Here is a 9,973-nt window from a genome sequence, read left to right as displayed (position 1 = left end):
AAATGTGATAAATAATCATAGAATCATAGAATAGTTAGGGTTGGAAAGGACCTTAAGATCATCAAGTTCCAATCCCCCTGCCATGGGCAGGGACACCTCACACTAAACCATATCACCCAAGGCCTCGTCCAACCTGGTCTTGAACACTGCCAGGGATGGAGCATTCACAACCTCCCTGGGCAACCCATTCCAGTGCCTCACCACCCTAACATAGTAATTTAAGAAATTTAAGTAACATGAAGGACAAGGAAGATAACCAGAGGTCCTGTTCAGCTAGGCATATACTTGTACTCTGTAGCAAGCTTCCTGTATCTATGTTGCTGAGATCATGCTAGATTGTTTGTCCTGCACAACTTGTGGAAGCTTTGGCTTTGTCAAGAATCACAGAATGGTTGTTGTTGGAAGGGACTTCTGGAGGTCACTTGGTCTAGCACTCCTGTTTGAACAGGGCCACTTTATACCTGGACCTGTCCAGAACCATGTCTGGAGGGTTTCTGAATGTCTCCAAGGATGGAGACTGCAACCTCTCTGGGCAACCTGTGCCAGTGCTTGATCACTCTCACAGTAAGAAAGTATTTCCTGATGCTCAGAGGAAACCCCACATGTTCTGGTTTGTGCTCATTGCCTCTGGTCCTGTCACTGGGAATCACTGAAAAGAACCTAGCTCCATCTTTTGTACACCCTCTCCTCACGTATTTACATGGTTTAAGGGAGTACTGTGTTCCATGGCATTATCACTGGCTATCCATCTTCACACTCTTTGGCAGACCTATTGCCAAAGGGAGGAGCCAGCCTTTGGTGACTGCTTCCCGCTTCCCTTATCCTTTGGCTGAGGGAAGAGAGTGATGTGGGCTGTCCTTGAGGGGCATAGCCATCTTGACTGGCAGGAGGTGGGCACCACAGAAAGCACCTTCCAACAACCTCTTGTGCTTCAGTCCATGTGACATCCCAGTACTGCGTTGAGAGAACACTGCAAGCAGTGCAGCGTGATTTTGTTCAGTTAGGCCAAGGGGCATAGTTGGCACTATGCAGCAGCACTGTACAAATCCTCCTAACCGAAACGACAGTGAAACTACATACAGTCCAATTGCATGCTGATGGGCTCCCCTGTTAATTGTAAGGCTCTTCACAACCTCATTAATACAGAATAATTGCAAGAATTTTTAGCTTTTAATAAACACAAAATAGTTTATTACAAAATAATTCCAGTACCACCACCATCCTTTCATTCAATCTGTTTACTGCCCTGAGGTGAGACTGTGTAAAAGAAGTAGGAATACGTGTCAGAATATTATTCACAAGTCTTGAAGGCAAAATGACCTCACAGCTGCCTAATCCTGTGGACAGAACAAGAAAGCCCAGCAGATCCACCCGTGTTTGATCAGCTGAACCTAGTAAGTCAAAAGACAAACATTCTCTCCCCAGCACAAGTAACAATGTGGGGAGGTTGATGATTTGAGGACAAAATTAAATGTAATTTTACAGATTCCTGGGATCTTGGATACCTATAATAGTCTGTAATCCACCAACCTTTAGTCCTCTGACTGAATCATAATTACAGAAATCTAAACTGAGGCCTTATTTTTTCCAGCCATTTTAAACTGAAAGCAGGTGCAAAGTGAGAGGGAGGGATGTAAACATGGGGATCTTTTCAAAGTTACTGGGCTGTATGGCTTCCCGCCCATACCCAGCTCATTGTGCTCAATTTCTCTTGAGATCGGTGCGGGGACAGGCAATGTTTGTATTGTCCGGACAAATATAATGTAACACCCAAATCGCAAAGCTTAAGTTTCATCTGGTTTACAAGATCCACCGACTAATGCTGGCAAAGGGTTGGAACTCTTTTTGTGAAAACATTGTTTACAGATGCTTGAGGGCAGGCTGGACTTCTGCTTTAATCATAGATAGAAGCACTAGGTGGAGCCAGAGCCAGCTCTTCATGAAGGTCGCCTGTAACCTGGGCTATCCTGTGTGTGTCAAAATTCACTGCTTCATAAAGATCTCCGTTCAGCTTCCAAGCACAGCATTTCAACTGCACGCATCTATAACTGCAAGATCACTGCATTGCTAAATTAATGGTGCAGTTTGAGTGCAAATTGCATGTGGTTGTAATATATAGTATTATATATACATTACATCTAGCTGCCCAAAAGCTTTAGATTGTACAGCATTATTAGGAAAGAAAAAAGAAAGAGAAAACATACTTCCAAGGTAAGACTCAGCTGGAGAAAGAATAACTGGCAGTAAATTGAACTTGGTCCTGGTCTAGAAAAGAGGCAAGGTGACTTTCAAAGGAGCAAAACTGCAGGCAGGCTATGTTCAGTTTGGAAGGAGGGGAGAGGGATGTTCACCCTAATGATGTAAACTGTCACAATTTCATCTAAGTATCTTTCCATTACCTGGAGAGTGGCACATCCAGTGGCACCTGGAAGGTACCCTGTGGGCTTCAGGAGTGAACATGGCAGAATGGAGGGTCTTTGGTAACCCAGAAGCAAGCAGCTGACAGAACAACCTCTGTCCCCGGGTTATACAGAAGGTATTGGCAGCCACAGGAAGAAGCCTCCCTCCCGAGATTTGCTTCACCATCCCAGTTTGACCAGCAGTCATCAACACCAGCAAGGGTCTGACCTCCTGTACACTGAAAAATGTCCCACCACAGCTGAGGGCCCTGTCACCTCTGCCAGTGTCCACACACAGTTTCTGGAATAAGCCATGAGAGCAGAAGAGAACAGAAACTACAGCTGGTAGTCAAGGGACCTTGGCACTGTTAGTTGTACACCAGAGGCAGAGTCAGCAGTTGGATCTAGTAAGTGCAGGTGAGATCATGACCATCGCATACATGTTCTGGAGGTTGATGGAGCCACAGCCAACCGCTGGTAGAGGAGCAGGTAAAGCAATAAGAGCTAAAAGCCAATGGCTGGGCTGCAAGTGTAGGTACTGCCTGGGGCTGGGGTTGTGTCAGGGTGAGTGCTTCACCCCCTACTTCTCTTTACTTGCCAAGGGAGTTGAGAGTTTGAGATGACTGGTAGTGCTGCAAGCATCTTTTTATCACATCATCAGTACCTTGATGTACTAAAAGCTTCTTGCACCCAGCTTGCTGTGGCCACAGAGAAAGTGGCCAGTCTCCTCTCACTGACTGCTTCAGCTTGGTCTTTTTTAAACAAATAATTTATTAGAGAAAAAAAACAGTGACCTTACTGGGAGAGTTTCAAAATACAGGAAACTATTGTAAAAGAAAAGGGGAAGATAGTACTTTTCAGTTCCCTCTCTGTCCAGGTCTCTTGTGCCTGTGAGGACTGTTTATTGGTAAGGGCTGTGTTAAGCCTGTCCAACAAAAATAACTGGAAGTCCTCTTTTTGTTTCTTCCCCAAAAGATCCAAAGCACCAGGATCTCTTCCATCCCCCTCCCCCCCCCAGCTTTTTTGCCTTCTACAGCTGCCCCTGCCTTCATGAAAATGGTCAACAAATCACTGCAGGGCTATGAGGAGGGTGTGGAGAGTTAGTAATGTGTGGTCATCCATAAACACATACACGCAGAAATATTTCATTATATGCCTCCTGTTAATAGCCTAAATAGATGTAGCTGTGATGGTGCTGGAGGACTACAGATCCTTCAGCCTGCCTGAATAAGGTGTACAGATTGTTACAATTTGAAGCAAATCAAGGGTATTATTTAACAGGGAAAAGCCATCATGCAACACCAGAATCATAATTTCCACAAGTGTTCAGCAGGATAAGACCTGACCTGCAAAACTGAGCAAAGAGTGAGACTCATGAATAGTTTACAACATATTTTCTCTGTAAACCTATCTAAATCTGAGTCACAAGACCTTATTTTAAAACATGGCTGTTCCTATGCTCTTGCATGTTTATACAGTTTGGTTTAGGTTTGAAAAAGCCTCAACCAGCTTGTAGAACAGTTGGTGAGACAATATAAATCCCAGCCCAGGCCATCCTACTGCCCCAAGAAGCGATCAGTCCTGGAATGTTAACAGAAGTGCTAATCCTATAGCCATTCTCCAGGAGCACTGGAAGCTCCTCCAGTGATTTCAGGCAATCAGATAATGTCAGATAGAGCTGTACTTTATGAAGCAATTTCGCTTCCTGTTAGTTTGACAGTTTCAAGTGCTTCAACACCGAGAGGACATCCTCTGAGGAACTGCTTGCCAGTATTATCTCAACCTGATTTCTTTTAGAAATTTAAAAACAATACTGAAAGCATTGAAGAATTATGAAAATCACATTTTTCTTTGCTGCATTGTTCTTACTGGATCTCTTTGCTTGCTGTCATGCTTATCTACAATATCCCTTGCCTGACATAGAAGATGCAAAGTTCATTGAAGACTGTGTGAGAGCTCACAACACGTTTCGATCCAAAGTGAATCCACCAGCCAGCAACATGTTTCGCATGGTAAGGTGGTGTTCATGATCTGTTTGAAAATCAATAGATCTTGTGCTGCTGATTTAGCCCATTTTATTCTTTATTTATTTTGTGCTCTACTTTCCATGTCTGTCAATGGCTTACCTACTATATATGTTAATGCTTCATAAGAAATATAAAAGACATTCATTTTCACAGTATTGTTAAGTGTTAATAATCTGAAGGGAATTCCCTTTTTAGGGATGGATTGCTACTTTAAGCTTCAGAAGAAAAGACAGAACAAAGGGCTGTCTTGCAAAAAAAAAAAAAAAAAGGTATTCAGTTCTCAGCATTTCATTTGCTTCTCTCTATGAGAGATAGTAATCTGTTTTATGTTAGTCCAGGTTTCATACAGGGAAGCTGGTATTAAAGAGCTTCTGAATAGGCAACCAGCACAAAAGGATTTGTTGCAAATTTAGCATCTCCTCTTGTTTCTCTCAGTCTAGAATATGTTGAAGAAAGGGATTTGCCAGGACATCCATCTTGATACCTCCTTGTCATTTGCTGTAGCAGGGTTTGAAGAGTAGGGATATTAATATCTGGGCTGGAAGACAGAGCTTCCTATAAATGCAATGAATAGTAGAACAGACTACGGATAAGTCTCAGCTTGTTTGATGGAATACATACAGAAGAAGGTAGATAGGAGGCTGAAAGAGGTAGCCCCCGTCAGTTCATGTCATTCCTCTGAGCCCTCCAGCAGCATAGCTGCAAAGGAAGTTAAATGCATAACCGCATGCACAGTATGAATCATTTCTATGAAAGGAAGTTCACAGTAAAGGGGTAGCTTGGACTACTCATTATTTTAATACTTGCTATTTTAAAAATCAGTGTTTCATTTAAAATGCTACTGTACAAGAACAAACTCAGCTGCTGAGACCAAAAATCCAGCAAGCCTGGAATAACAGCAAGATAAATATATAGAAACCTCTTGAATCAAAGGTATCACATTGTATTTAAAAGCTCTTGATGGATTTTTCTTGTATGATTTTTTTTTCAGCCTTGAGCTCACGCAAGCTTTTATCATCCCTGTCATCATGTAGCAAAGAGCTGCACAACCTTAGCGCAAGTTATGTGAAGATATCTCCTTCCATTTGATTTGACCTGTTAATTCTTAGTTTCATTTGATAGTCTCTGGTCTTTGTATTGGAAGGAGCAACTAACGAACTGCTTATTTACCTACTTGACACAAACTGTCCATCTGTCTCTGATCAAAGCTGCAGAGCACTCTTTGTTGTTCTATGAAAGCCCTACATACTTGAGGATGATCATCACCTTCCATGTTCTCTCTGTCCTTTCCAGTTCTAGTGTCCATTTTTTAATGCACACAGCATTTAACAGGACTTCTCACAGTGGTGTAATTATACACCTGGTTTTATTTTCCATCCCTTCTCAAGGAATCTCTAACACTTCATTTGCTTTTTTAGACTACTCTTTAATAGTGATTTACAAGTGGTAATAACCACCTCCAAACTTGTCATTATGAACACAAAGTCAAAATTGTGCTTTTTTTTTTTTTCCTCACACATCCCTTAACTTACTTTTTATATATTGAATTTTACATTTTTACCTGCTATTATATTGCCTGGTCATCCAGTGGCATGAAGTCTTTCTGCAAATCTCCCAGACTAGTTTCTCAAATTCTCACTGTGCCACTCAGTGTAAGAATAATTCCTCCTCAACCCAGGAGAGGTGAGTGAGCCTTTTATTTGCTTCGGCCACACTTCTCAATGAAGAGCAAAGAGGCAAAAGGGGCTGGGGAAGGGAGTGAGTTTTCTCTCCATCCTGGCCAGCAGAATTCCTATTTGGTTTAGTGTTAAGGGCAAAGGGCTAATCCCTAGATGCAAAGTCCTTCACACCCCTCTACAGCTGGGAGTTTCACCCAGTTACCTACTCTCAGGTGCAGCAGCTTACAGACTGCAGTTTAGCCCATATACCACAGGTCAGCGGATAGATCCTACATGTCCTGCAGTATCTAAGGAAGAAAGAAGAAAAAAGAAATTGTTATGGGAGTAGGAATGTCAAGTCAGAGAAAGAAACTGGATGCAGGGATGGGAAGTAGAAAAGGGGAAAAAAATCCTAAAGTTTCTGTTTAAAAATGTTTGAATTCAGCTAAGTCACTGCTGTGCATGTTATATTATGGTTTTTTTTTCCTTTTCTACAGTCCTGGGACACTGCTTTAGCTAAGACTGCCAAAGCATGGGCAAAGAAGTGCAAGTTTAAGCACAACATTTACCTTAAAATGCCTGGGAGGGTGCACCCCAGGTTTACCCCTGTTGGAGAAAACATCTGGACTGGCACAGCTACCATCTTCTCTGTGGATGCAGCTCTCAGTGACTGGTTTAACGAAGTCAGCAGCTATGATTTTGACAGCAACAAGTGCGCTGGCATGTGTGGTCACTACACCCAGGTGAGTCTTATATGCCCAATGGTTTATAATCTCATGGTTACACAGATAAGTCAAGTACAGGCATGGAACAGACTGGAAAGGAATTACAGCAAGATTTTACAACCCCCGATTTATTGCTGAATGAGACTGGAAATAAATATTCCAAGTCCCAGGGATGTCCAAGTCCTATTTCCTGTATGGTGAAAGGGGTTATCCCATGACGATTTCATGTTTCCAGGGGAGCCAGATAATAAATGGAAAAGCATTTATCATTCAGTTGTTTGTCTCAGCTGCTGTTTGGGTTGTTGATGTTGCCCCTGTGTCAGCTGTTTTGAGTTTCCACAAGATCCTCCCCTTCTCCTTCCTCCCTTAATGCTGCTGTATTTTCAGTTTTTGAACGGGTACATTACGTTTCTCTTTGCCTTTCAGGTTGTTTGGGCAGACAGTTACAAAGTTGGCTGTGCAGTTCACTTCTGCAATACAGTTGAAAATTTTCCAGGACTTTTCAGAGCAGCACATTTTGTTTGTGACTATGGGCCAGCGTAAGTTACTTGTAACATTATCGTTATTGCTATTGTTATTGTTAGTATTATTAAAATATCCTAGAACTGACCTGGTGTCAGATGGAACAATGATGGGAGCAGCTGTAACAAACTTGAGAAGAAGCTACATCCATATGTCACCAGTTCAAGGGAAGCTTCCCCCAGCCATTGAGAGCAGGAGCTGCTGGACATAGCCACAGCTGCAGAAAATCCCTTTCTAAAAGGGCAGGAGAGCAGAACATAGCTGAGAGCACTCACCATAACCAAGATGGTGGAACAAAATCAGTTCAGTCTCTGCAGGAAAAGGTGCAAGCTTTGCGCTTCAGCAAGATTACATCTTTCTACCGCCCCACCCAAGCTTCAAACAAGACATTTTAGTTGAAGAAATCAGTTGGTCTTCTAGTTTATCTCATACCCTGCAATTTCTGGGCTTACCTTTTATGTATTTGCTTTCAAAATACAGCTGGGAAAGGAGGGACTAGAGGCAGACTGTTGTGCTTACAGTGAGTAATACGGTATTTCCTGAGAAGTTTCATTAATTTCAAGAGGCACCAGGGAGCTGCTCCCCATGCCAGTGAGAGCTTTATTCTGATCTAAAAGAATTTCAAACAACTGCAGTGATCATTTTCTCATAAAGGGATTTCCTCCCCCCATAATAGCTGTTCATGAAAAATTATCCTAACAGTCTGATGAAACCATGTATTTAAATTGCTTTCAAATGGCTGAGCTAGCAAAATACTGTTTTTCTGCTTTGCAGGGGGAATTACCCAAGAAAACCATATAAAGTAGGGCAACCATGCAGTGGATGCAGCAGCGATAAGTGTGTAGACAAGCTCTGTGGTAAGACCAAAGTGATCAACTAAGAAAGTTGAATAGAAATAAAAGCGTCATAATTATGAGTGCAAAAATGACGATGAGATGATCTGTAGTAAGTACATAGTGGGTCTGTAGTGCAGCACAGAACAGCTGTATCAAACCCTGGTAAGAATAGTATAAGAAGAAATGAATTGAAATACTTTTCTGTTGAAGGCTCTTAGAGGTAGAAACCAAAGTTTCTGATAAAAGGAAGTATCAGGTAGACTGCTGCCTGCCTTTTATCTGATCAGGAAGTCAAAGCTAAAACTCTAGCCCTGACAAATATTCCCCTTGTATTTCTTCTTTCCTAGCAGAAATTGTATATTTAACTTCTGCTTTCTTGCTTGTCTAGTTTGTCCTGTCACGTTTTCCAGGCGATTATAGCTCTGAATCAATGACAACACTACTGAAAAGCACACTTATTTCTAACTTCTACAATTTTCTGAACTATAGCAGTGAGAGCTTGTTTTTCCACAGCAATTTGCAGCTGTGGACCTTTATGTCATTACACTTAGTCCCAGACTAGTCAGAAATAGTGTTTTAAATAAACAGAGAATAAAGGACATGCAACAATGTCTTAAATCAAATATGAATTCTATACAGAGGATTAATAAGGATGGTCTCTACAATACGGGCTCCAAATAGCTTCAGCTGTAGAAATAATTGAGCATTTGGTACTCATATTTCCTTCTGTGATATCCTGGCTGACTCATCTTGAGGTCTCAGACTGATGCATCACAGGAAAACTAGGAACATCTCAAAGACTAGGGGGAGTGTGAGGAGGAAGAGAGCTTTTAAAAACTATGTGCTAGATCCTACAACCCATTTTACCATGTTCTCCTACAAGGCAAATCAGCAGTTCCGATAGGATGCACATAGGCAATCCTGAAAATGCATCAAAGGTCTTAGTAAAGGTGTACTTTTGCTAAAAACCTATTAGTTATATTTGTCTGTAACTATTTAAATTTGGTTTATCAATTTTACATAAATTCCATGGTTTGTTTTAATTTGCTATTCCCTCCTTCCCATGACACAAATTCTTCCTGACACAACTGCCTCTTTCCTGCATCTCTTGTAATTTAATAAAAAATAAGAGCCGCACACCAGCCGGAAGCCTGCTCTTGTTGACATGCTTCCTCCTTGCGGGATGTTTTAGGCACTAACTGGCATTATCACTGCAGTGAGCAGGGCACTAGCAATGGCTTACTCTTTACATTAAGAGCCACCACCTAGCGATACTCGCATTCATCTCCTCTTCTGATCTCTTTTCAGCAAATGCAGAACGTGAGAAGCTGATAAGTACGTATCAAGTTGCTCTTAATTGCTTTCCTGTAGGTATGGCTAAGTTTGATGAGTCTTAATGCCTGTTTCTTCACTGTTTTAGATTATGCCTACTGGCATCCGGAGTGGGATACACAGCCCCAGCCGCCACGGCCCCGGCCCCCCAGGCCTCCAGCACCACCCCACATCCCACCTGCTGAGCAGCCGCATCCCTCTTGTGACCAATACTGTCTTTGTGTTTCAATTTTAAGACCACTGGTTTTGGTACTGAGTACTGGTGCTGTTCTTTTAGTACAAAAGTGGTTTCCACATACTTTTTTAATGAGTAATGATCAATTAAGGTACTAATAATGATCTTATTGCTCTGTATTACTCTCAGAGAATTGCACAAATATAAGAAAACACTTGGTTATCTCTCCATTATCCTACTGATGTTTATCCACCACAGGAAAGGCTTCTTCTCCACTCAAGGCAGAGTTAGCATAATTT

The 9,973-nt window shown here is 41.9% G+C and overlaps 1 protein-coding gene across 1 annotated transcript; it reads left to right on the top strand.

Annotated features, from left to right (window-relative positions):
- Positions 1-2,244: 2,244 nt before the first annotated feature.
- LOC133269971 (glioma pathogenesis-related protein 1-like) lies at positions 2,245-9,973 on the top strand. Its single transcript, XM_061454751.1, has 6 exons — positions 2,245-4,411; positions 6,582-6,827; positions 7,236-7,348; positions 8,106-8,188; positions 9,476-9,502; positions 9,588-9,973. The coding sequence occupies exons 1-6, from the start codon at positions 4,232-4,234 to the stop codon at positions 9,830-9,832; spliced, it is 894 nt and encodes a 297-aa protein (XP_061310735.1). The 5' UTR covers positions 2,245-4,231; the 3' UTR covers positions 9,833-9,973.

The sequence above is a fragment of the Pezoporus flaviventris genome, unplaced genomic scaffold (assembly GCF_033815535.1).
Source record: "Pezoporus flaviventris isolate CSIRO_AGI_PZ_B2104156 unplaced genomic scaffold, CSIRO_AGI_Pfla_v1 ptg000016l, whole genome shotgun sequence".
Classification (NCBI taxonomy): Eukaryota; Metazoa; Chordata; class Aves; order Psittaciformes; family Psittacidae; genus Pezoporus; species Pezoporus flaviventris.
Note: the sequence above shows the minus strand (reverse complement) of the source record. Positions and strands in the feature narration are given on the sequence as shown.